Genomic DNA, 27,470 nt, shown 5'->3' with positions numbered 1-27,470 from the left:
TACCTTACATAAATGGAAGCTTACTGTTCCTTAGCCTCTCATAGAATCATACAGCACAGAAATAGACCCTTCGGTCCAACTTATCCATGTCAACCATAATTCCAAATTAACCTAGTCCCATTTGTCAACATTTGGCCCATTTCCTCTCAACCCTTTTCATCCAAATTCCCATCCAGATGCCTTTTAAATGTTGTAATTCGACCAGCGTCCACCACTTCCTCTGGCAGCTCGTTCAATACGTGCACCACTCTCTGCACGAAAAAGTGACCTCGCGGGTCCTTTTCAAATCTTTCACCTTAAACCTATGCTCTAGAGTCTTACAACTCAAACCCTCCAGTCCCAGAAACAACCTTGGAAATTGCTTTGCACCCTTTCCCAGTATGGTAGCACCCTTCCTACAGCAGGGTGATCAGAACGTGGACAAACCGAGGAGCAGTACAGCTGCAACATGACATCCCTACTCCATGCTCTGGCTGACAAGGGTGAGCCTTCTTTACTACCCTGTCTACCTGCGACTTCACCTTGGGGGAATCTAAGAATCTGCACCCCTCACCCCACTCCAGGTCTCTTTGTTCAACAATGCTCCCCATTCAGTGCACAAGGATGTGGGTATCACTAGCTGGGCCAGCATTTGGTGCCTGTCCCCAGTTACCCTCGAGGTGTTGCTGAGCAGCATCTGCAACCATTGCAGTCCATCTGGTATATAGTTACACCCCCAGTGCTGTTCGGGAGGCAGTTCCAGGAATTTGATTCTGAAGGAGTGATACTGAAGTAACGGTGACATAGTTACAATTCAAGATGTGGCTCAGAAAAGGAACCTGCAGGTGGTGGTGCTCCCAAGAATCTGCTGCCCTTGTCCTTCTAGGTGGTGAAGATTACAGAGTTGGAAGGGCTGTTGAAGGAACCTTGATATGTTGTTGCAGTGCATCTTGTAGACGATAACAACTGCTGCCACTGTGCATTTGTGGTGGAGGGAATGTATCTTGGAGGTCGTGGATCAGACATTGACAGATCATTATCCTTAAAGATAGAGAGTTTAAGTGCTTCTGAGAATGCATTCTTCCAGGCAAGCAGAGAAAACTCGATCACACTCCTAACATGTGCTTGTAGATTGTGGACATGAATTGAGAGGAACAGGAGGCAGATGCTTCCCTCAAAATTCTTAGCCTTTGACATGCAAACGCAGCTGCAGTATCTATATGGCTGGTTCAGTTCAGTTTATAGTTAATGGTCACTCCCAGGTATTGAGATGGGGGAAGTCAGTGATAATAACGCCATTGAATGGCAAAGGGGGATTGACAGGCTCTCTCTTGTTGGAGATGGTCTTTGTCTCGCACTTAACTGGCAAATAACACATCAGCCTACGCCTGAGTGTTGCTCAAGTCTTGTACATATGAACATGGGCTGCTTCAGTATTTGAGAAGTTGCAAATTTTTAACATTGAAGATTGTGTAATGATCAAATATTTAAATATCAATCTTATGATGGACAGAACTAGTTAAATATGATTGTACCTTGGGCACAACAATCCCTACAGAGACACCCTAGGGCAATTAATGTTCTACAGCCATAAATATCTTCCTTTGCGCTAGATATGACATCAACCAGAGCAGAGTTGTCCCCGGTTCCCATGGACTTCATTTTGTTCCAGAACACTCTGGTGCCATGATTTCTGATCAAACACTACTTTGATGTCAAAGACAGTCACTCCTGCCTCACCTCTGGAATTTAGCTCTTTTGCAAATATTCAGACAAGGATGTAATGAGGTCGGCAGCAAAGTGGCCCTAACAGAACACAATACACCACTGTTAATGATAATAAAATGTGAGGCTGGAAGATGCTGCTTGGCCTGCTGTGTTCATCCAGCCTCACATTTTATTATCTTGGAATTCTCCAGCATCTGCAGTTCCCATTATCTCCGATATCTACAATACACCACTGGGCAGATTATGATGAATAAGTGTCCCTTGATGCTGCTGACAACATGAAAACAGACTCATTGGTCCAACTAGGCCATGTTGAACATAATCCCAAACTAAACTAGTCCCATTTGCCTGCTCCTGGCCCATATCCTTCCAAGCCTTTCCTACTCATAAACTTACCTAACTGTCTTTCAAATGTTGTTTACTGTGCCCACATCCGCTACTTCCTCAGGAAGTTCATTCCACACACAAATCATCCTCTGTGTAAATAAACAAAATACCCCCATGTCTCTTTTAAATCTTTCTATGGTCTCCTTTCATCACTTTTCTGATGATTGAGAAGAGGCCAACAGAATGATAATTGGCCAGGTTTAATCTGTCCTACTTTTTATGGACTGACATAACGGGGCAGTTTTCAAGTCGTCCGGTAAATGTCAATGTTGTAGCTGCACTGGAACAGCTTTGCCCTCCAGTTGAGACAGCCTTCCCATCATCCTTAAATAGATTTTGAGCACACATTCTGGCTATTAGACTGGTCAATTCTCAACCTTCATTTAATGTGAAATCGGTACACCTGTTTGAAGCCTAAAATCCTGCCATAAAATCATATACGTTGTAAGGGACCTCAAAACTGATGGCAAAGACAGCTGTCCATAAAGACCTTGCAACTTCCGTGGTGTGGATTTCCCCTATCCTAAAGGCATTTGATCTGGTTCTGAATTCAGAGAATCTCTACGCCTTGCAGAACAATGAAATCATCAGATGTGGTAAGCAGCCAATCACCTTAAAGTATTCTCACTGACAGCATCCCAGGAAGTCAGAAACAATGACTGTTCTCTAAAGATTTCGATATCATTCTATAGACAGAGAAATAAAGTTTGGGACATGCCGTGGAATTCAGAAAGAAGTTAAGATACCAAACTTATTTAAAAATGAATGTGTTTCATTCTAATGAAGAAATCTGTCATTCCACACAAACAAACCTGTTTATTTTTTGGGTCATTGAGGCTCTTCAACAGCAACTATGGATTTTGGACATAGTTAAAATCGCAGATGCACATCATTTAACATGGTGTAATTTTTTGAATGGTATTTACAGCAAGTCCAATGGAATCAAAGGGAAAGTTCTCAACAGATCAGGGATTTCTGGATGCTTCAAGCAGATCCGAGAATTTCCAAAAGCTTGCAACATGCTGAAAAATTAAACCAGTGGCTAACTCCTGCTTTACTGTGTTTGACTGCATAATGCACTCCGAAAGCCGTTGTCAGTTTATAACGAGTACCAATGGTGAATACTGACAATAACTCTTTGAAACCTAGTGTCAATCTGTGTATGGTCACACACCTGCAAAATGTTTTGGGCTACTTTACTATGTTAATGCAAGGTGCTGAACAAAATAATTTAAATGATTTTGTACTTCCTGGGATCCCATTCCTTGCATGACCGCCAAACCGCACCTCCCTAATGATTCCAACATACAGATGAAAACAATTTAATGTGTATCTCAAATTCTATCATTTTAACATGCTAAATATCTATAATAGACTGACATAAACTTCCTGACCAAGATAAATCTCTCTCTGCCTGTTGTGGCATTTTGATTATCCATGTAGCACATTTGCCCTCTGGAATTAGTCACCCCACAGCCCAAACGATAGCACATTTGGTTAGGAAGAGACAGCGTTACACATTCAAACAAGTAACAGAACAGAACCTATTAGGTGGGAAAAGCATGGATTTGATGGGATGGGAGAGAGTGGGTGGTGAACAATAGTTCTACAAGATGCCAATAATACTTGAATGGAGATTCAGATTGCCAACATTACATCTCACTTAAGTACCAGTATTACAGCTGGTCATGTTATTTAGCTAGCAGGCAGCTTAAGTTAAAACTACTGCCTTAGTAAGGCTGAACAGATGGATACTTGTCAAAAACAACTTTTAATATGTCAGTGGATTCTAATGTCCAATTCAATTACTTAGATAAGAAAGGGAATGTGGTGACACAGCAAATGCAGCAGCTACATGGACTCATCTTCGGCTAATGGTCAAAATAGTAAGCTCATTAAATATAGTCTCTGTTTGGTCTAAGATAGAGCCATTTGATTCTTGGTTGACCAAAGGGTTGTACTTATTTGCACTGTTTAAGTTCATATTATGGAATGAGAACAGTATGCACAATCTTGACCTGCACTTCTATCTCCCTTACTCCACTCAATGAAGAAATACCCTGGACACTCAGATTTAAAAAGTCCTCTGACATTGCTGTTCAAAGAACATACTTCATTCAGATAATAAATACAAATACCAGAACACCTTGGTACTCTTTGTTCCTCCTGCTATTTTTCATCATTAGTTTGTTTCCAATTTCCACGTCATCTCTTCACTCTCTTACGATAGGTCATATTTCCCTACTACTTTTCCATTGATAACTCCCACAACCAAAAAATGATCAAACTGAGACTTTCCCCCTAATTTGAAGCAAGATTGAATCAATTTGCGGGGCAGACTCAGGTGGCTTTTGAACAGCACTTTTCAAACTTGCAACCTTGGTTAGCTAGAAAAACAAAGGCAGCAGGCATTAGGGAACACCATTTGCAAGTTCCCTCAAAAATCATACAACTATCCTGAATTGAAATGTACCAACATTCGTTCATTTTCACTACATCAAAATCCTGGATTCCCTTTCTATCTAACAGCACTGTGCAAGAACCCTAACTTCACAGATTGTAATAGGGCAAAAACAAAGGCCCATAAAGACATAAGGAAATCTAGGCTTGGAAATTACTCTATCACAAGAAAATTTTTTTAAAATCTCATTAGCTGGAACACCTGCAAAGAACTGCACAACCTCATTCTTTGAACAAATGCCCTTTTCTTTACTTCTTTAGGCTGTTGCTTCCCTGAGGTTTTCATTTACAGAACTGCTGTAAAAATTTACTCCACTTAATGTGGCTTATGCGCGAAATTTTCCCTTGCACTGCTAAGAAAAGTTTTTCTTTCGTCAGGCAGGAGAAAGGGTTAAATCTGTTGCTGCTACCTATGGTTGATGTATCATTTTAAAAACTTCCACATGTACTTAACATACAGACACAAGTTAATATGGTTCTGCAGCAAAGATGATGGAGTGATAGAATATAGCCACTGCTCAAACTTCAATTGGGAACTAAGTCACCCTTACTGGAGGATAGTCATAAAAAGATAATGTGAAATAACAAAGTAGCATATTACAGACCAAACCAGTAGTAAGAGCCTTTGGTTTAGTTGTAGCATTCCCACATCCAAGGTGAAAGATTCAAGTATGTCCCGAAAAATCCATCAAAGGACAATTGATCCCAATGGATTAAGGTCATTCGCCTTCCATTGCAAAAGATGAGGGTCTTTCAAGCCTATCTAGGACAAGGTGTGAGGAAGACAACAGCAATCACTTCAGTTCCGTTTCCATAGTCAGTGGCTCAAGAATCTCATGACTGGCTACTGAGTTATGGCCTTCCCAAGGGACAAAATACAATTGATGAACAGATCCAAAACTGTGCTGCACAGTATTCTCTCCATTAAGTGCTCACTTGAGGCACTGCTGTATTGCTTTATATTTAAATGCCCATAAGCAAAAATTAGATAGGAGGAGCAAGAACTGCATACACAAGATATGAACTGTTAACTTCTCCACAATTACGAAGTTGTAAACTCACACTGCTGGTTGCAGCAGCAGCGTGAGCGGGAGCTTGGAGCAGGAGCCTGTCGGGAAGCCGGTGAGTCACTGTTTTTAAAAGGCTTACCTCGTGAATAGGCGAGGTACGCTGAGCAGGAGCCGACATGGGACTGGTGAGTGAGTGAGGTAATATTTGTGAGGTTACGTTGCCCGAAACACTACCCGGGTAGTGTCTCCCACCCATCCTCCTCCTCTAACCAAAACAAAAAGGTTCTGTGTGCCTGATTAGTAAGGTAACAAGTTTATTTTTTATTCGTTATTTTTTAAGTCTTGGGAATTTAGAATAATGGGAACGGAGGTCAGGGCAGTTGAATGTTCCTCCTGCAGAATGTGGGAGGTAAGGGTCACCACTAGTGTCCCTGCTGACTACATCTGCGGGAAGTGCACCCAACTCCAGCTCCTCGAAAACCGCTTTAGCGAACTGGAGCTGGAGCTGGAGCTGGATGAACTTCGGATCATTCGGGAGGCAGAGGGGGTTATTGAGAGGAGTTACTGGGAGGTAGTCACTCCTCAAGTACAGGAGAAAGGTATATAGGTTTCGGTCGGGGACGGAAAGGGAGCTGGCAGGCAGTGCAGGGATCCCCTGTGGCCATTTCCCTCAACAATAAGTATACAGTTTTGGATACTGTTGGGGGGGGGGGGGGACTTACCAGGGGAAAGCAGTGGGGCACAGGTCTCTGGCACAGAGTCTGTCCCTGCTGCTCAGAAGGGAAGGGGGAAGAGGAGCAGAGCATTGGTCATTGGGGACTCCATAGTTAGGGGGACAGATAGGAGGTTCTGTGGGGACGAGAGAGAGACTCACGGTTGCCGTGTTGCCTCTGATCCTGTTTTTTGGATCCTTAAGGGGGAGGGAGAGCAGCCCCAAGTCGTGGTCCACATTGGCACCAACAACATAGGTAGGAAGAGAGATGGGGATTTAAGGCAGAAATTCAGGGAGCTAGGAAGCTGAGAGCTTGGACGAACAGAGTTGTTGTCTCTGGTTTGTTGCCCGTGCTAGTGAGGCGAGGAATAGGGAGAGAGAGGAGTTGAACACGTGGCTACAGGGATGGTGCAGGAGGGAGGGTTTTGGATTCTTGGATAATTGGGGCTCTTTCTGGGGTAGGTGGGACCTCTGCAAGCAAGATGGTCTTCACCTGAACCAGAGGCGTACCGATATCCTGGGGGGGAAATTTGCTAAGGCTATTCGGGTGGGTTTAAACTAATTCAGCAGGGGGATGGGCACCAAAGTCGTAGTTCGACGATAGAAAAGGTTGAGAGCAGGGTGGTCCGAAATAAAGTTCCAGGGAAGCAAGATGGCACCGGCAAGCAAGAAGGTGGTTTGAAGTGTGTCTACTTCGATGCCAAGGGCATCTGGAATAAGGTGGGTGAACTGCAGCATGGGTTAGTACCTGGGACTTCAATGTTGTGGCCATTTTGGAGACATGGATAGAGCAGGGACAGGAATGGTTGTTGCAGGTTCCGGGATTTAGATGTTTCAGAAGAACAGAGAAGATGGTAAAAGGGGCGGAGGTGTGGCATTGTTGGTCAAGGACAGTATTACACAGTTGCAGAAAGGATGTTTGGGGACTCAACAACTGAGGTAGTATGGGCTGAGGTTAGAAACAGGAAAGAAGAGGTCACCCTGTTGGGGTTTTCTACAGGCCTCCAAATAGTTCCAGAGACGTAGAGGAAAGGATAGCAAAGATGGTTCTCAATAGGAGTGAGAGAGACAGGGTAATTGTCATGGGGGACTTCAACTTCCAAATATTGACTGGGAACGCTATAGTTCGAGTACTATAGATGGGTCAGTTTTTGTCCAGAGTGTGCAGGAGGGCTTCCTGACACAGTATGTAGATAGGCCAACAAGGGACAAAGCCACATTAGATTTGTTACTGGGTAGTGAGCCTGGCCAGGTGTTAGGTTTGGAAGTAGGTGAGCACTTTGGTGATAGCGATCACAATTCTGTTATGTTTACTTTAGTGATGGAAGAGGATAGGTGCATACCACTGGGCAAGAGTTATAGCTGGGGGGAAAGGCAATTACAATGAGATTAGGCAAGATTTAGGGAGCGTAGAATGGGGAAGGAAACTGCAGGGGATGGGCACATTAGAAATGTGGAGCTTATTCAAGGAAAAGCTCCTGTGTGTCCTAGATAAGTATGTACCCGACAGGCAGGGAGGAAGCGGTAGAGCGCGGGAGCCGTGGTTTACGAAGGAGGTGGAATCTCTCTGGTCAAGAGGAAGAAGAAGGCTTATGTTAGGATGAGATGTGAAGGCACAGTTAGGGCACTTGAGGGCTACAAGGTAGCCAGGAAAAACCTAAACAGGGAGCTCAGAAGAGCCAGGAGGAGACATGAGAAGCTGTTGGCGGATAGGATCAGGGTAAACCCTAAGGCTTTCTATAGGTATTTAAGGAATAAAAGAATGACGAAAGTAAGATTAGGGCCATTCAAGGATAGTAGTGGTAAGTTGTGTGTGGAGTCAGATGAGATAGGGGAAGCGCTAAATGAATATTTTTCAACAGTATTCACTCTAGAAAATGACAATGTTGTCGAGGAGAATACTGAGATACAGGCTACTAGGCTAGGTGGGATTGAGGTTCACATGGAAGAGGTATTAGAAATCCTTCAGAAGGTGAAGATAGATAAGTCCCCTGGGCCGGATGGGATTTATCCTCGGATCCTCTGGGAAGCCAGGGAGGAGACTGCCGAGCCTTTGGCATTGATCTTTAACTCGTCATTGTCTACAGGAATAGTGCCAGATGACTGGAGGATAGCAAATGTGGTTCCCCTGTTCAAGAAGGGGAGTAGAGACAACCCTGGTAATTATAGACCAGTGAGCCTTACCTCAGTTGTTGGTAAAGTGTTGGAAAAGGTTATAAGGGATAGGATTTATAATCATCTGGAAAAGAATAAATTGATTAGAGATAGTCAGCACGGTTTTGTGAAGGGAAGGTCGTGCCTCACAAACGTTATTGAGTTCTTTGAGAAGGTGACCAAACAGGTAGATGAGAGTAAACCGGTTGATATGGTGTATATGGATTTCAGCAAGGCGTTCGATAAGGTTCCCCACAGTAGGCTATTGTACAAAATGCGGAAGAACGGAATTGTGGGAGATATAACAGTTTGGATCAGAAATTGGCTTGCTGAAAGAAGACAGAGGGTGGTAGTTGATGGGAAATGTTCATCCTGGAGACCAGTTACTAGTGGTGTACCACAAGGGTCGGTGTTGGGTCCACTGCTGTTTGTCACTTTTATAAATGACCTGGATGAGGGCGTAGAAGGATGGGCTAGTAAATTTGCAGACAACACTAAGGACGGCGGAGTTGTGGATAGTGACGAAGGATGCTGTAGGTTGCAGAGAGACATAGATAAGCTGCAGAGTTGGGCTGAGAGGTGGCAAATGGAGTTTAATGCAGACAAGTGTGAGGTGATGCACTTTGGTAGGAGTAACCAGAAGGCAAAGTACAGGGCTAATGGTAAGATTCTCAGTAGTGTAGATGAGCAGAGAGATCTGTGTCCATGTACACAGATCCTTGAAAGTTGCCACCCAGGTTGACAGGGCTGTTAAGAAGGCATACAGTGTTTTAGCTTTTATTAATAGAGGGATCGAGTTCCGGAACCAAGAGGTTATGGTGAAGCTGTACAAAACTCTGGTGCGGCTGCACTTGGAGTATTGTGTACAGTTCTGGTCACCGCATTATAAGAAGGATGTGGAAGCTTTGGAAAGGGTGCAGAGGAGATTTACTCGGATGTTGCCTGATATGGAGGGAAGGTCTTACGAGGAAAGGCTGAGGGACTTGAGGCTGTTTTCATTAGAGAGAAGAAGGTTGAGAGGTGACTTAATTGAAACATATAAAATAATCAGAGGGTTAGATAGGGTGCATAGGGAGAGCCTTTTTCCTAGGATGGTGATGGCGAGCACGAGGGGGCATAGCTTTAAATTAAGGGGTGAAAGATATAGGACAGATGTCAGAGGTAGTTTCTTTACTCAGAGAGCAGTAAGGGAATGGAACGCTTTGCCTGCAACGGTAGTAGATTCGCCAACTTTAGGTACGTTTAAGTCGTCATTGGATCAGCATATGGACGTACATGAAATAGTGTAGGTTAGATGGGATTGAGATCGGTATGACAGGTCGGCACAACATCGAGGGCCGAAGGGCCTGTACTGTGCTGTAATGTTCTATGTTCTATAGATTTGACAAAAACAGAACGCATAAGTGTTCCTTTGTCATGTCTGTCAGTGACTGGTGTTAGGAATGTTCGACAAATTCCATTAAGTGTTCGCAAACCATTTGCTTAATAGTTTCACTCCTGTTATAAGCTCCGGTTCGACCTCATTTAGTATGTGACGTCTAGCTCTGGGCACCACACAATGAAGTTGATAATGGCTGAGTGCAGCACAGATTCACCAGACTAATAACACAAAAAGTGTAGATATCTTGTGCGAGGCCATGATTCCTGAAATTATAACTGAAATGTCCAACTTTATTTTTCAGATTATGCACCCACCTGCTATGTCCTTCTCCAACCAAAAGAAACAAGTTTCACCTGTCAAATTCTTCAGCCACATTAAACACCTCGATCATATCACCATTTTGTCTTTTCTACTCAAGGCAATAAAAGTCTAACCTCTACATATGGTCTTCCTAATTTAACCATTGTAGCCCTTTTTTTATTCACTCAGAACGAGAGCTTCGCTGGCTAGGCAGCATTTATACCCCATTCTTGGTTTGCCCAGAAGGCAGTTAAAAGTCATCACATTGCTGTAGGTTTGGAGTCACATGTAGGCCTGACTGGATAAGGATGGCAGTTTCCTTCCCTAAACAACATTAGTGAACCAAATGGGTTTTTCAACAATCACCAAAGGATTCATAGTCATCATTAGATTCTTAATTCTAGATTTGTTTTAGTGAATTTAAATTCAATAATGAGGGATTCAAACCTGGGTCTACAGAACATTATCTAGGTCTCTGGATTGACAGTCCAGAGATATTACCACTAGGTCATCACTCCCTGCTTAAATATAGTTAATCCTAAATCATCCTTGATTATTCAAACTTCAACTCCCTTCCTGGTCAAGTTGTTAAGCTGTGTTTACTGAGGTTGCTGTGTGAATCTGCACACTACATAGGCTACACTTGTAAGGAGGGCTGCAGCTGAATCATGTCTCCAATTCTCCCACCAGTGCTGGTCATGACCAAGATTCCACACTGGAAATGTGTCATTGCAAAACTCTAAAGGAGGGATTTGAAACACGTAACAGGTTCTCACCTACCAGTTGGAGAGGTAATGAAAAGCCATTTGTCTCTCCTTTGGGATGCACTGCAGTAAATGCCTCTCAGACCACTGGTTGGCCTCTCCCAGAAGTAGGGATCCCAGTGGCAGCAATTTCATCCCTGAGAGCTGCTACCCGATGGAAGGATGGTAGCTGTACATTACAGCAGCACCAACAGGAATAGTGGCAGCTACCAGAAATTCAAGCAAGGAGAGGCATAGGTTTCCCAAAGGACCTAGACTACAGATGAGTGAAGGTGAGATGGGGGTCACAATCTCATCAGCATGGAACCACCAACAGCAGAAAAGACAGTTTTGCTTTGAGCAAACACAACCACCACCTCAAATAAATCTTTCCCAATGCTGGGTGCCATCATCAAGTACTGAGTGTCTTTGAATATAAGCATTCACTGTCCTCTTAATAGCTTCAAGTGGCAGTGTAACAGGAAGGCAGGCCAGGTGCCTTCTGGTCCCAGAAGGCAATGTGGTCCTGATCTGGCACCTTCTTAAACCGTTTTCCAAATCCATCTTAGAGGAGAACATCAAGTTCCAATCCAGGGCTCTAGGGGTAGCCAAAGCAGAATCTGTCAAATACACTGGCAGCTGCAGTAGCTGGTGAGCCATGTGGATGGGAACAGAAATATTGACTTGACAGTAACATTTTTTAACACAAACACACAGTGAAGTTTCGAAAATGTAAGAGTGTTAAAGAGAAGTCAAAACATTTGAGAGAGATAAAGCTGCAACCTTACCAACACTTGCAGTGGGAGTCATGCACAACACTGAGCCTGCAGATCATGCAGTGAAGCGTTGAAAGGATAAACAAAAAAAGGAACATTGGTTAGAAACAGTTAGTGTTCACACACATTCTGTATGAAACAGATTATAGCCAGTAGAGACATCTTTATTGATTACCTCAGCACATGCAAGGTGAGGGTTTAGTTTCCTTTTGTGAGGAACTAAAACTAGGCAATCATAATAATTCACTGAGAAATGATGGAAAGCGTGAATTGATGCAATAGTAAATGCAGAGATAAAATGCATTGCCTCCCAGCCAGCAGATGCAAGAATTGGTTATGTCTCTGTACTTACAAACTGCACCTTAATTCACAGCTACAATATTCATGTTGCCTCATTAAGGACATTTAGGGCTGAAACCAGACATGGCTGGGCTGCAAAACGAAGGGAATTGAATATCAGGTAGATGTACCGGGGCAATTGCTGCGTTACCTTCTGATATGCATCCCAGGCCAAGTCTAATCTCAGGCCTCCCCCACCCTCTAGTCCCAGTGTATTAAAATCAGCACAAATTTTGCTTGGATGGCAAGCTTTGTATAAGATGTTCAAAGCATAACTGCCTTTTTATTTCTTTTTCTGATCATGCACATTTACTAAAAGTTACACAGCGCCATCCGAACATTCAAGTTGAAGAATGTAATTTTAAAGGAGCTGCCTCATGATTTCTATAAGTAGATCCCCTTCCTTTCGCTGTTTCCCTAGCCTAGGATGTTCCCAAGTTCAAAAATGTTCACTTTCAATATGGTGAACAATAAAAACAGGAAATGAGAGCAGCTCCTTTAAATGTGAAAACCGTCCTGACATGAAGAAAATGAATGATTGCCCATTCTTTGAGTGACTTCAGCAGTGAAGCATTGTGACTTCTAACACCGAAATTAAAAGAGTGGATGAACAGCATGAGTGCCAATGGACTAACCTGTTGGGATGAATGTTGGCTGTTGCAGCTGCATATTAGCTAGAGCCTGTTGGTAGTGGAAAACACTGGGGTTAAACACTGTGGTGGCACCATTGGTTTTTTCAAGTGCTGGCCTCTTTGGTAAAGGTTGGAGGGCACCAGGCTGGAGAGCCTATGGATGAGGGATTGATTAAGACATGTAGAAAATAAATGACGCATGCACCAAACAACATCCACACGCACACACACACCAAAAACTGGCCTGCCATTCTCCTGCAACTAGTAATAGCTAAAGCAAGGCTGCAGCTGAAGCAGAACAAAGCCACAAGACATTGTGAACAGTACATAAATACGAAAAGCGTGAGAGGCAGCACAAAGCCTTTGAAGAGTCAAAAGTGGAACTGCATCACCACTTTGCTCGACTTTAAATATAGGAGATTTACTGTCAAGCTTAAAGTGAGATACTTCATACAGGCTGCACATTGACAGTGATGAAATGAAAGATATAAAACAATGTATTTGCAGCTTAATTACTGAATGTTCTGAAAATCTATCTCTCTCACACACACACACACACACACACACACACACACACACACACACACACAGAGTATAATAAAGAGATTACATAGCCAGGTTTCGCGCTAGGGTTTTAGAAAGTTGCAGGGACTTGAAAAGTCTCAAGGTTCCTTTCACAAAACAATTTTTAAATAAATTCTTCATCTCATATATATTGTCCTGCATTAAATGTATAAGACCTATACTTTTGTTTCAATTTAATGCAGAAGCTTGTTTGTAGATCGCAAGTTTATTTCGGTGATATCATCCCCCACCCCAAGCATTACACAAACATCACGTTATGAGTAGTTTACAATAAATATCCTCTAATTGTTAACACTTCAGAAAATCAAATGAAATTCAAAGTTTCACATTAATGGGAACCCTGAAAACAATCATATGCTGAAGGAAGCAACTTAAGCGACAACTGAAATATTTGCTGTAAATTGCAGCACCCAGATAACAAGAAACTGCAGCTGGTTTGCTTAAATAGCACAAGTGATTATGGCACAATGGCAGCTGAGGCACGTAGAGAAAGATGCCCCTGTTTAATTTGCCTAGTTTGTCTGACGTAATGGATACCTGGCAGATAGAGTTCTGGAACTGAGATTGTTAATGTCACTCCTTTTTTCTGCCAGCCACCATTTTGAGCAATATGTATACACAAATGGCCTACGGAATTCTGTAAGGAACATGTCTTACATAAGTGGGAATTTGAACATTCCTGCTTTTTGGGCTGTTTGTCATTTCAAAAAGATGTTCATTAGAATCACTCAGCACAGAAGGAAACCATTCAACCCATTAAACCTGTACAAGCTCTTCGAAAAAACCATTCAATTAGCCCCAATCCCTTGCAGTCCTCCTGAATAACTCTTAATTAATTTTCCTCTTTCAAGTATTTACCCAATTCCCTTTTTGAAAGTCACAACTGAATCTGCCTCGACCAGCCTATCAGGCAGTATAGTGGTGTTAATATAAAACCTTGTAATTCTTGTATTTGAGATGGCTGTGTCAATATTATTTATTAAGACAGTAACTAGTCTGTTGCATGAATCCACCCTTTAATGCCAAAATCACTTTAAAGCAGTAAAACCTGTTTTAAATGCAGCATTAACTCTTCTCTCCGTTCAGAATTATCTTTACTCTCTCACACCACCTGGGGACAACTTTGGAAGATTTTTGCACCAACCCAGATCAGACAGAAATATATACAACAGTACACTCTGGGAACTGTGGAGTGTAATTGTTCCCCATTAATATTCACAAATACGTTTTACTGAGTTCATAAGGCTTAGAAACAGGTTTCACTGTGGCTGCACCTATTGTTGCCATGCCAAAGCCTTAGGGGGCAGCATAATACTAACTGGCACCACCAAAATACATTCCAAACATGTCAAAACGATATGGCAGTGTCCCAAGGGTTAAATATAGCACCAACTAAATGAAACGGCAGTCATGCAATCTAACTAACATTACATTTACAAAATAAAAGAAAGCTACATGCAAAGCAAGAAGGTGAAAGGTGCAAGTACCAGGTCAAAGGTTGCCTCGAGGGTTCGCTTCACTGATCTGACAGCTGGCTGAGTCTTAATTAGCAGGCAGCGAGCACATGGATGGCAATGGGCCAATGGGGTTCAAGCGTATTAAAATAAACAGCAAGCAGAGGTGCATCATAGGGGCAGCAACACAATATAGGGAGGTGAAGAGGAAGGGAGAAAAAACAAATCTGAATGCATTATACAACATATTAAAAAAGAACAAGCATGCATTACAAAAGGTGTTCACTACCGTTATTGTCTAGCTACATAATTACAAACAGACACCCTTACTGTCTGTGAGTGTCACATGAATGTTTGTAATCGTTTAAGGAAAAACAAATTAATTTGATAGAAAAATGCTAAAATGCAATACGGACAACTTAAAAACAGTGGGTGCAAAGGAGGTTTATGACTGAAAAACTTCACCATCAAAGCAGAACAACCAGATCCTAATAACGTCTAATCTGAGCAACTGGGACAGGCGTCCCTTGTGCTTTCACCACATTATCCCACGGCAAGTAATTTATCCAGATCTGTAAATGTATGATGCAACTGGAACAACATTCCACCCAATTCATCGGAAACCAAAATTTTACCCTTCTCACGGAACATCAATTATAGGTGAAAATTGCAATGTATTCAGCCACTATCTTTAATAATTTACCAACAAGCGATGTTACGATAACATGTATAATTCCTTGATTTTCCCTTATTAGCTTTGTTACACAGTAGAATGATATGTAATTTCCCATTCTAAAGGTATGGGAGAGTTTGGGGAAGATGAATGAATTTAGGGCCTCCATGGGATCAGTGCCCATATTGCTACAAAAGGGGGCATGACACTTTTTATGTTAACAACACTTCAATTGGCCGAGGGTGGAGGGTAGTTCTCCCATTCCAATGCCCGATTAGGCAACTGAAGAGGTGGCAGAATCACATGTGAACATCTGGTTCATCTTCCTCTAATTCAAAGAGAGCATACTGTTGTAGAAGTAGCCTGAGTGCACCTGGTGAGATGCTCAATGGCCACCAAAAACCCCTCTGCCCTGGCTATCATTGAGACAATGCTGCAGAATTTCTCCATCCCTGCTGAATTGGATAGAATAATAGTTCCAAAAGAAAGGCCCAGGTGTCTAGCCAAAATAGGTTCATGTCCTTTAGAAGCTAGGGTTCTGATATGAGAGGGCAACTGGGTTTTCCAGGTTGTAATGATTGGTACCAGGTGGATCTATTGTCTACGAGATCCTTGATTAGGGTTGTTAAACTGGCCCAATCAGGAAGCCCTGGCTGATCCATAAAAACAAGGGATTTAGAATCTCCTCAGTTCAGGGGGCTGATTCTGAGCTGGCTAGACACAGTGTGCAAGTAAATAAAGAGTGACTTGGAGACAGGATACTGTCCCCTGTGCAGTTACTTCACAGATCCCAGAAATTTTGAGGCTATGTTCTCTGTAATGGAGCAGTAGTATAAGGTAAAACATTATTTCACATTTTAATGGCTACTATTGATACTGACTCACTCCTCAAGTATTATGCTCTTTTATGGTTTCATTGGCCAACACAGCCAGTTGCAATAATAGACTATGTAACCAGGATTTTGTATTGAAAAATAGCTGTCCTTTTACAAAGATTTTAAACACAATCACTGCACTGAGAGCACGAGGATAGTGAAGGTGATCAGTCATTTTAATTAGCCAGATAGCTGGGAAATTATTTACAGAATTTTTAAATACTGGCATCACTGAGACTAAACAGGAGGAACGCTGGCCTCTCTATCTAGTTTACCTACCATGGCAGCGGCTGCAGTCTGATTCACCTGGTGCTGAGTGGCCTTTATTTTGGCTTGCAGATGTGCGGGCGGGTGGAAGTATTTGCACTTTTCCCGTGAGCAGCGGCCCTTGATATAATCCATACAAACTGTGACCGTATTTTCATTTGAATCAATCATTGCCATTTCAAGTGGGTGTGCGTAGCGGCAATCGTTTTCACCCCGAGTGCAATTTCCACGCTGAAACTCCCTGCAAACCTAATGGAAGCAATCGTTAGCAGTTGGTTTCTTGGGTCCACCAGCTTTCCTTCACTTTCAAAATAGACGGTGCAATGAAAAGGGAACAACAATTAATGTTGCTTTGTCACACAGCTGCTATTATAATCCATTTCTCCAGTGTATAGAAGAGGTGAAGTCAGCTCATTGCATTTTATTCCGTAAATGGATATCTTGTAACACATGTCCTGGTAAGTCAAGTATTATGCTCTTTTATGGTTACAATAAAAATGCAACATTAAGAATAAAATGACTTGCATTGGTAAAGTGCCTTTTGTGACCTCTGAGCACCAAACTGCTTCAGAACCAATGAGTTACTACTTATTACTTTTTCTAACATAGGTAATGCAGGAGCTAATTTGCATTCAGAATGCTCTCGCAAACAAGGATCAGATATACTATTATGGCCATTGTGGCTGAGGGTCAAATATTCGCCTGGGCTCTTCAAAATAGTGTCACAATCTAATACATTAGTTTAATGTCTTATCTGAAAGAAAAGAAGGGCATTTCCCTTGACATTTACCAGCACATTAGGTTGGATTTTGTACTCCGATCTTTGCTAGGTGGCTTCACATGCTCTGCTGCCAACATTCACATCCTTTTAGGCCATAAAACTAAATTGTTGTAAATAGGGGAGATGCTGGTAAAATGCTACTGTCACTGAATTTAGAGGCTCAATCCAATATTGTGGGAAACCACAGCTGCTGATGGAATTTAAATTCAATTATGAAACCTGAAATATAAAATGAGTAGTGGTGACCAGGTCAATTACTGTCATACAAATGGAACTGGTTCACTGCTGCCCCGAGAAGGAAATCCTTACTTGGCTCTTACCTGCCCTCTGAAAAAGCCTAGCACCCACTCCATTCTAGAACAGATATGGATGGCAACAAATGCCGACTTGGCCAGTGATACCTACATCCCCGGAAAGAGTTAAGTAAAGAAAGAAGTCAACTGTTACTGAAGGTAGTTTGCAGGTTTGAGAAAGTGTAACATTTCAGAATGCAGGCTGAGTTTGAACTTTCTCGTAGCAATAAATAATTTGAATTCTATTTATCTAATTTTTTAAACTTTAAAAAATTAGTAGATTTGATAGGGTTATTCCAGAGAAATTGTTTTCTTTCCTCAGGGGAGATCAGAAACAAGGAGACACAAACTTATTGTGAAAGCCATTTTCCAGCTTCAATTGAGCAGAGAAGGGAGACAATGATGGGATAAATTGAGACCCAGGATTGGGTGGAGGCAAAACAACAAAGCCAAGAGAGTCATCAAGAGGATATACAGAGGCTCACAATCAGGCATCCAACACTTCAGCTTTGACCAAGCAGAGAGGAGGAAGTATTGGGCCCCAAACCCAGGCATTAAGTTTGCTCCTTTTGGCTCAGAGATGGCGAAGAAGGGAGGGCTTTCAATTTCTGGGACATTGGGACTATTTTTGGGGGACGTGGGACTTATACAAGGCAAATGGGCTGCACCCAAACCAAAATGGGACCAGCAACCTTGCGGGGAGATTTGATAATGTGCCTGAGGACGGTTTAAACAAATTAGATTGGGGGCGAGGGAGTCCAGAAAGAATATTCTGCAAGGGAACAGGAACAGAGACAGCAAGTGAATCAAGGTGGCACAGAAGTTACAGGCCACTTATGGCACAAGAGCGTTTGGAAAGTTGGGATGATATTTATTTTAATTCTTCTAATCAACAGAGTATATATCTAATTTGTTATTTCATCATAGGTAATCAGGTTATAATTGTCAAATTATCAAGCCTAACCCTGTTGATGCCCAGCATTGAACTTGACGCAACCTCTCACACAGAAGACAGACTAACAGGAGTGGGAGAACCTAACTGCTACTTCCTTTCCATGGCCCAAAAGCACCAAGGTAGACCCTGAAATGCTTTGACACTGGATTTGAGATCAGTTAACTGAGTGCTCATTGAGGATTAAACCCCAGGCCTTGAGGGTTGTGTGCAGTTGCATACTGTATAAATTTTCAGGACTTCCTGTGGCTTCAACAGAAAAACTTAAAGAACAGGAATATTGATCTTGTTTCTACATCAGCTGAGCCTGAAAGGTCTTCAATCATCCTGGTTCAGTTAACATTAATGCTCAGAATGGATGAGCCAAATATATCAATTTCAGCTTCACAGAACCAAATATTCTAGGGCATTTGTAGTAACTTGCTTTGTATTTCAATATGTCCAGCACCATGCCCTCTCTGCAGGATAGGCTGCAGGCAGTTCCAATACACTGTAGTAACAGATCCCCATCAAGTGGCACAGACAGGCCAGCTATATTTGGTACCTTTCTCTAGAGACTGAATGCTCAGTAACGAGAACACTTGATGGTATGAAATGTCATGCAAATGCTATATCACTTTGGCACAGTCCAGAAAGTCGAAGCTATGTCCAAGTTAACCATGTCTGGTACAGAATCACATAATTCTTAGTGAAGAAAGAGAAGATTCAGCCCATCAAGTCCGCACTTACCCTCCCTCCAAAGAACACCCCATCTATACCCCAATCCCCAGGCCTCGCAGGGGGGTTTTTACTAACCTGCCACCCAACATAACAGGTCCACAGAAGATGCTTATCCCTAGCCTGGCACTCATCCCTGGAACATCTGGACAACAAAGACGCCTTCATCAGAATCCTGCTCATTGACTACAGCTCCACCTTCGACACCATTATCCCCTCCAGATTGATCTCAAAACCGCAAGACCTTGGTCTCAGCCCGGCCCTCAGCTTTTTGGCCCATAGACCGCCATGAGCGAGGATAGGTAACGGCATCTCCTACACAGTAACACTCAACACTGGAGCCCCCAAAGGATGTGTCTTCAGCCCCCTATTGTACTCCCTGTACATCTGCAACTGCATTGCCAAATTCCAAATGAACACCAGTGAACATATCAGCCTGTTTCACACTGTCTTCACAAGCGTCAAGGTCCCTCTCGCAGGTGAATACTGAGGCAAAGAATTCATTAAGGATCCCTACCCACCGCCACCTCCTCCGACTCCGCGCACAAGTTCCCTCCACTATCCCTGAATGGCCTTATCCTCACTCTGGCCATCCTCTTGTTCTTCACACAGAAGTATAGAACACCTCGGGGATTTTCCTTAATCCTACCACCATGGCTTTTTCATACCCCATCCTAGCTCTCCATGTCCATTCTTCAGTTTTTTAATTCATTCATGGGATGAGGGCGTAGCTGGCTAGGCAGCATTTGTTGCCCATCCCTAATTGCACAGAGGGCAGTTTAGAGTTAACCACATTGCTGTGGGTCTGGAGTCACATACAGGCCAGACCAGGTAAGGATGGCAGTCTGCTTCCCTAAAGGACATTAGTGAACCAGAGGGCATTTTACAACAATCAACAATGGATTTACGGTCATCATTCGACTCTTAATTCCAGATATTTACTAAGTTCAAATTCTGCCATCTGCCATGGCAGGATTCAAACCCAGGTCCCCAGAACATTATTTGTGTCTCTGTACGGTTCAGCGATAATACCACTAGGCCATCACCTCCCTTCCTGGTTACCTTGTAGCCCTCTACAACCCTGTCCAGTTCTTGCTTCCTCAGCCTTAAGTATGTTTCCTTCTTCCTCTTCTCTAGATGTTCCATGTGTCTTGCATCCAAGGTTCCTTCATCTTACCATCTCTTCCTTGCCTCAGTGGGACAAACCTATCTAGTACTCGCAGTGACTGCTGCCTGAACAACCTTCACATTTCTGTTGTGCATGTCCCTGAGAACATCTGTTCCCAATTTATGCTCCGCAGTTCTCATCTAATAGCACTGTAATTCCCCCCTCCCCCCAATTAAATACTTTCACATACCATCTGCTCCTATACCTCTCCATGACTGTAGTAAAGGTCAGGGAGTTGTGATCACCATCACAGAAATGCTCTCCCACTGAGAGGTCTGACACCTGGCCTGGTTCGTTGCCAAGCACCAAATCCAATATGGCCTCCCCCTCTAGTTGACTTATCTACATACTGAGTCAGAAATCCTTCCTGAACACAACTGACAAAATTTGCTCCATCCAAACTATTTGCACTTAGGAGATTCCAGTCTATATTAAGGAAGTTGAAGCTACCCATGACAACAACCCTACTACTTGCGCACCTTTCCAAACTCTGCCTCTCAATCTATTCCTGTGTCTCTGTTGCTACTGGGGGGGTCTATAGAAAACCCCCAATAAAATGACTGTTCCTCTCCTGTTTCTGACTTCTTTGTTTCGGTATTCTCCAGTGAGAGGGACCTTGACGCTTGTGAAGACAATGTGAAATAGGTTGAATAGCTCGAACAGGTTGATGTTTGGAAGGAGGATTGCTAGAAATTTTTAGAAACATAATGGCTCAGTAGACCAAGCCTCCTCAACAACCTTTTCTGAAGCTGTGATATCATCCCTGATTAGCAAAGCCACTCCCCCAACTCTCTTACCTCCCTCCTTATTTCTTTTGAAACACCTCAACCCTGGAATATCCAACAACCATTCCTGCCCCTGTGTTATCCAAGTCTCCATAATAGCTACAACATTGTAGCTCCAAGTGCTGATCCATGCTCTAAGTTTGTTGCCCTTATTCCTGACGCTTCTTGCATTAAAACAGACACACTTCAACCCATCACACTGACTGCAACTTTGCCATATCAAGTGTCTATCCTTCCTCACAGACTCTCTGCATGTTGTACCTACTTGTACACTGGCCACCCCTTTCCCTGATCCATAGCTACGGTTTCCGTCACCTTGCCAAACTAGTTTAAACTTTCACAAAGAGCTCTAGCAAACCCCCCCCACCCCGGATAAGGAAATTGTTGCCCCTCCTCCTTGTAGAGGTCCCACCTTCCCCAGAAGGTATCCCAATGACGCACATATCTGAAGCCCTTCGTCCTACACCAGCGCTGTAATGTGTTCAGCTGCACTTGCTCTCTATTCATAGCTTCACTAGCCCGTGGCACCGGGATTTACATATGACTCCACATCTACAACAGTGAGATTGGCTTCTGGGTCCTCTCTGGCATGGCCTGCCAAGCCACTCAGATCAAGAACAATTAGGGATGGACAAAAAATGCCCTTTGCAGCAAGATTCTGCAGCTGCACTTTATCCATAGTGGATGAGGTACCAGGAGTCAATGCTGCTTTTATTATGTGTTTACTGAAAGGCAGGAATACAAGTGTACTTTGTTTCTTGGCCACTTTGATGGCTCTATGACAAGGGTATGCATATCATTTTTTTTCTCTGATTTTCGTCTATTTTAGTGGACTATCTCCCCTCTCCTCACCTCATCATAACTGCTAGCTGAGACCAATGCAGATTATATATCTTACTGTTCCAGGACATCACTAGTTTTCCTAGCAGCATGATTTTTGCTACAGCAAGCAAACATGCAAAAGACTGAAATTAAAACAAGGAGTATTATATAGAGAAAATGCAGACTGCACTTTCCTCAACTTGTACTATAATAAGTATCAAACTTATTTTGCGAGCATGTCCTAACTCAACAATTCCGCAAAAATAAGAACAATACTGTTTGTTGGAACATCATCATCTCCAAGTTTCTCTCCAAGTCACAAATCATCCTGACTTACACATATTTAAAAATATATTTTTTGATAGGATATGGGTTTTACTGACAAGGCCGGTATTTGTTGCCCACCCCTCGAACTTAGTGGCTTGCTGGGGCTTTGCCGGGGGAGGTTGGGTGTCAGCCACATTGCTGTGGAGTCACAAGTAGGCCAGACCAGTTAAGAATGGCAGATTTCCTTGGGCATCAGATGAGTTTTTTTTATGATCATCAATTACGTCTCTGGTCATCATCACTGATGCTAGCTTTCAATTCCTAATTATATTAATGGAATCAAAATTTAACGAGCCTCCACTGTGAGATTTTAACTGTGTCCCCACAATTATAATCTTAGCCTCTCAATTACTAGTCCAATGACGATATCGCTCTATTGTCAAAACCTCTTATGTGGTGCTGCATCTCACTGTACTGGGTTAAACATGTGGAATTTCCTTCCCAATCACTATGTATCAACTAATAGCACACCGTTCAATGTAAAAGCCCACTGGAGATTAACATAAAGGTGGAAAAATCCCCGGTCCTAATCAGATGTACACCAGAACTTTGTGGGAAGCTAAGGATGTGATTTCTGGGCCCTTTGCTGAAACATTTGTATCATCGGTAGCCATGGCTGAGGTGCCAGAAGACATGGCTAACACAGTGCCAATATTTAAGAAAGGTGGTAAGGAAGAACTAGGTAACTACAGACTGGTGAGACTGACGTCAGTGGTGGGCAGGTTGTTGGAGGGGATCCTGAGGGACAGGATTTACATGCATTTGGAAAGGCAAGGACTGATTAGGGATAAACAACATGGCTTTGTACATGGTAAATCATGTCTCACTGACTTGATTGAGTTTTTTGACGAAGTGACAAAGTGAACTGATGAAGGCAGAGTGGTGGGCGTTATCTATGTGGACTTCAGCAAGGCATTTGACAAGGCTCCACATGGTAGGCTGGTTAGCAAAATTAGGTCACATGGAATATAAGGAGAGCTAACCAGCTGGATACCGAATTGGCTCAAAGGTAAGGGATAGAGGGGGGGGGTGAAGGGTTGCTTTTCAGACTGGAGGCCTGAGACTAGCGGTGTGCTGCAAGAACTAGTGCTTTTTGTCATTTATATAAATGATTCGAATCTGAATACAGGAGGTATGGTTCATAAGTTTGCATTTGACACCAAAATTAGTGGCAACTGGACAATGAAGAAGGTTACGTCAAAGTACAATGGGATCTTGATCAGATGGGCAAATGGGCTGAGGAGTGGCAGATGGGAGTTTAGTTTAGATAAATATGAGGTGTCGCATTTGGGTAAGGCAAAACAGGACAAGAGTTATAAAGTTAATGGTAAGGTCCTGGGGAGCATTGCCGAACAAAGAAACATGGGGGCGCAGGTTCGTAATTCCTTGAAAGTGGAATCACAGGTACACAGGGTAGTGAGGGTGGTGTTTGGTATGCTTGCCTTTATTATCAGTGCATTGAGTGTTGGAGTTGAGAGGTCATATAGTGATTGTACAGGACATGGTTAGGCCACTTTTGGAATAATGCACTCACTTCTGGTCTCCCTGCTATAGGAAAGATGCTGTCAAACTTGAGAGGATTCAGAAAAGATTTACAAGGATATTGCCAGGATTGGAGGCCATTAGGTTTGGGAAGAGGCTGAAAAGGCTGGGCTATTTTCTGTGAAGTGCCGGAGGCTGAGGGATGACCTTAGAGGTTTATAAAATCATGGATAGTCTGAAGGTCTTTTCCCCAGGGTAGTAGAGTCTGAAACTAGAGGGCATAGGTTTAAGATGAGAGGGGAAAGATTTAAAAGGGATCCAAGGAGTTGAAGGCTGGTATAGTTACATTTCAAAAGTATCTGGATGAATATGTGAACAGGAAGTATTTATTGCAATATAAGTCAAATGCCGGAAAATGGGACTCGATTAATTTAGGATGTCTGACCAGCATGGACATGTTGGACCAAAGGGTCTGTTTCCATGCTATATAACTCTATGAACACCTGCTCTTGCATTGGAGATGTGGTACAAACAGTGCACAAGTGCTATTTCATGCACAATTCCCAGTAAAGATATGGTGACAGAATAGGAGCTTCTTTTGGCCAAATTCTCAGTTGATAGTGGCCTCTGATGGTAGGATGGTATAATTATAGTTCAGCGATTTTACATCAGCAACTTCAGTTTATTAATTCACAAGGTAGCATTTATAGTTCATCATTAATTGCCCTTGAGCCAATTCAGTGATTTGCTACATCTTTTCAGAGGGCAGTCAGCAATCAAAAACATTGCTATGGGTCAACAGTCACAAGTAGGCCAGAACCACTAAGGTTCAAATTAGTGGACTAACAATCTACAGTTTCACAATTACTAATATCAGCTTTATATTCCATTTTATTAAATCTACTGGAATTAAGTTCCCCAACTTTCAAGGTGAGATTTTAACTCATTTTGTTGAATTCCTCCATATTGCAAATCCAGTAACATTACTAAACATTATCAGAATAGTTTAAAATTGCAATTATAAATTTTGACATAGGAAACTATCATGGAAGATGTTATCAAAAATTGCACAGACATAGAATTGTGATAAATTGTTCTCACAACAGTAAAAAGTGTAAAGAAGGAAGCTAATCACACTATTGCAAATACACAGGAAATGCACACCCAAGTACATAAATATGGATACCTCCAATTTATCTGTCCGCATTAGTTTCTGTGATGCTGTGTTTCCTTGGACTGTAACTGTAGGATTCCCTGACACCAGGACTGGCGTGTTTGGCAGGAGTTCTGTCGGAACCAGTCCCATCCCATGGGTCATGTGACTCAGATAGGGATTAAGACCCATTGTATGATTTGTTGCTAAAGATGGAGTTACAGGAAATGTAGTCTGTGGATAAAGATAAAAAGAAAATGCACTCACATGTCAGAACATAGATGTTATATATGGATTTACTACAACAGAAAGGAAAGAGCCCATTGGCCAACTGCTTCAACTTACAACGTATTATCAAGTCGCCATAGTCTTACAGACGGCAGGGCTGTTCTCTCATTAGAGAGAGACAACTGGTGGTGATTTAACCTGAGGATCATCATACCGCAGTGAAGGGGAGAGGTTGAGAAGGATAGTCCTTCATGATAACCACAGCCAGAGTGGGGATTCAACCCACGTTGCTGGCATCACACTGCTGTGCAAACTAACAGTCCAGCCAACTGAGGTAAATAACCCCCAACAGTGTATTGTACATCATGGAAGAGACACATCCATCATATGAATCTCTTGGGAGAGGCAGAAAATAACAAGTAAAATTCCAGAACAATTAGGGCCAAAAATCTGAGAAATTTCTCTCCAAATCCATTCCTTAGGTAATCAAAAATAGTTCAAGAGACCACCCTCACCCTGATGTCTGTCACAAAGTACCTCAATCGTTGGCCTTGCCATGAACAGTTTCAACACATGTTTAAGGAATTTGCAGACAAAACATATTGTGGCCTCATTCTATTCCAAAATGATCCAGGATTAAATATTATCAGTGGAACTGATTTAAAATTCTACCTTTCTCAAAGGACCACATTGAGAACCTCTGAAGACAGGGAATGGTTATTACATCTACATTTTTAAGTCCTTGAAGGCTTCCTGAATTCTCCTGATAAACTGTGAATAATGAAGCAAATAGAACTATTCTCACTGTATGAGATATCTAGGCTGACCAGCACATCCAAACTACCTCACACATACTGACCAGTTGAGATTCCACATGCTATCACCTCAAAAGCTAACCTGTACTGTAGAAAATTATGGTAATGTCCTTCAGTAAGGGTTAGTGAAAAATTCCAGCTTAACCAGAAAAGAAATGGGGAGAAATTGCATTCATATAGCAACTGTTACTTTTCAGGACATTTTATAGCCAATTAAGTATATTTGAGATGCGGTTATCGTGTGTAATACGGAATCAGTGGAGATACAGCATCACAAACATAAAAAGTTTGAATGGTGATTGATCAAAGGATCTCTGGCGTACCTTGCGATCTTCAAAGTCATGGTGTATTATTTTGCAAAACTGCAAATCAGTGGCACTAATCCATGTGACCTTTTTTCTTTGCATCTTCTCTAATGTCCCTACATCACTTGTAATAAGAAGAACAGAACAAAGCACAGTATACTCCAGATTCAATGTATTTTAAACATAATTTCTCAGCTTTGCAAATCTAGTCTAAAAATAAACACAAGAACTTTCTTTGCATTTTTTAAAAATATGGCCCTATTGTTTTTAATGATTTCTCTACATATACTCCCAGACACTTTTCCTGTTTTGGCCCATTTAGATTGTTTTCCAAGAAATAAACGAGCTCCTTACTGTTCTCGTCAAAATGCCGCACCAAAACATTATCAATACTGAAGTAAATCTGCAAATTAGCATCTCTGCTAGTTTATTAATGGCCCCTTTTCTATTTTGCTGGATTCATCCTCAGCATTAAATAAACTCTCAATTTGGTGACATCTACAAATACAGAAAGTGCCCTTCCAATTTCCAAGTCCAAATTGTTTATTATGAGCGGTGACCCTCAGTGGCCCACGTAGAAACCGCCATTCCTGCCTTTTGTTAGTCTGAACAGATATCTTTAACCCATAAACAGAGAATACTGCAGAAACTCAGCAGGTTTAGCAGAGTCCATGGAAAGAGAAGCAGAGTTAATGTTTTCAGTCTGGTTTGAATTCTTCAGCATTTCAGTTTTAATTCAAGTTCTAATTGTCTTTCCTATTACTGACATTAGGCTAACTGGTTTATGATGCCCTGGACACATTATCTTGGACATTATATAGCTACCTACCAGACTTTTGGCACTATTCATTTTTTTATGAAAAGGTAAAAGGCAGACAAAGAGGCAGAGGGGTTTGGGGTAAGGATTCCAGATCTTGGAACCAAGGGAGCTGAAGGCATGGAATGAAGGAAAGAGGAATTAGGCAAAAAATTAGGAAGTTGTGAATATGGGAATAGTAGAGGGATTTGAAAATAAATAAGAGAATTTCAATATTAAGGCATATCAGATAGATCAGCAAGAACAGAGGTGATTCATGACAGCAAGTTAGAACAGAGTGTTTTGGATAAATTCAAGTTAATTGATGTTGGAAGAATGGGAGATGACCAGAGTACTCAAATAGTCTTGCCTACAGATAGCAAAGGCACAG

General features: G+C 42.3%; 1 protein-coding gene across 17 annotated transcripts in view; it reads right to left on the bottom strand.

The window, feature by feature from the left end:
• Positions 1 to 27,470, bottom strand: part of LOC125458595 (muscleblind-like protein 3) — a 168,865-nt gene that overhangs the window by 29,544 nt on the left and 111,851 nt on the right. For 7 of the 17 annotated variants that reach the window (XR_007248858.2, XM_048543990.2, XM_048543992.2 and 4 more), the window contains 5 exons: positions 24,969 to 25,169; positions 16,468 to 16,704; positions 14,674 to 14,727; positions 12,605 to 12,755; positions 11,643 to 11,678 (listed from right to left, as the gene is read on the bottom strand). Coding sequence is in view for 14 of the 17 variants with exons in the window: in XM_048543990.2 (XP_048399947.1) it covers positions 11,643 to 11,678; positions 12,605 to 12,755; positions 14,674 to 14,727; positions 16,468 to 16,704; positions 24,969 to 25,169 (679 nt within the window). In the remaining 3 variants the exon portion in view is untranslated. The remainder of the gene's footprint in view (positions 1 to 11,642; positions 11,679 to 12,604; positions 12,756 to 14,673; positions 14,728 to 16,467; positions 16,705 to 24,968; positions 25,170 to 27,470) is intronic. The other 10 variants (XR_007248859.2, XM_048543996.2, XM_048543995.2 and 7 more) reach the window with 5 other exon arrangements.

This window comes from Stegostoma tigrinum, chromosome 15, assembly GCF_030684315.1.
Source record: "Stegostoma tigrinum isolate sSteTig4 chromosome 15, sSteTig4.hap1, whole genome shotgun sequence".
In the NCBI taxonomy this organism is placed as follows: domain Eukaryota; kingdom Metazoa; phylum Chordata; class Chondrichthyes; order Orectolobiformes; family Stegostomatidae; genus Stegostoma; species Stegostoma tigrinum.
The sequence above is the reverse complement of the archived record's forward strand: the minus strand, read 5'-3'. Positions and strand labels throughout refer to the sequence as shown.